This window comes from Bison bison, unplaced genomic scaffold (assembly GCF_000754665.1).
Source record: "Bison bison bison isolate TAMUID 2011002044 unplaced genomic scaffold, Bison_UMD1.0 scf7180017864526, whole genome shotgun sequence".
Taxonomy (NCBI): Eukaryota; Metazoa; Chordata; class Mammalia; order Artiodactyla; family Bovidae; genus Bison; species Bison bison.
The window spans coordinates 41,571-41,982 of record NW_011495077.1 but is presented as its reverse complement, the minus strand read 5'-3'; the positions used below and the strand labels follow the sequence as shown (position 1 = coordinate 41,982).

Genomic DNA, 412 nt, shown 5'->3' with positions numbered 1-412 from the left:
GCTGTCTCTTATTAAGCTCTGGGGTTTTTGTTCAGCTTTTCCTATTACTTCAAGCACTGTGAGTTCCCAGAGAGCGCAGAAGTACTTTGCAGAGTCTTCCAGCTGTACATCTGAAATCGTGAGGCTGATGGATTTATGTGATCTCTGAAAATTTACGGAGTAGCGGCCATACCTTGCATTCTGGCTAGAAGAACCCTGACCAATAAGGTAAATCATCTCTCCACTGGGAAGTTGTTTATACCAATAAATGTTGTAACGGCTCTGAATTGTCTCATATTGACAGCTCAGTGTGACTACCTCCCCAACTTGACTGGCAATCTCTGGCTGGTCTTGAGTAACTCTCTGGGCTACACTGGATCCTGTGGGGAAAATCAGAAAACAGAGATGGAGTAGTGAATAAAATAGTATAGGA

At 43.4% G+C, this 412-nt stretch overlaps 1 gene segment (V, D, J or C); it reads right to left on the bottom strand.

Annotated features, from left to right (window-relative positions):
• The window catches only part of LOC104982073, an 8,892-nt gene that overhangs the window by 6,661 nt on the left and 1,819 nt on the right, over window positions 1–412 (bottom strand). Inside the window, 1 exon segment of the V gene segment in view lies at window positions 49–359. Within this exon segment, the coding sequence occupies window positions 49–359 (311 nt within the window).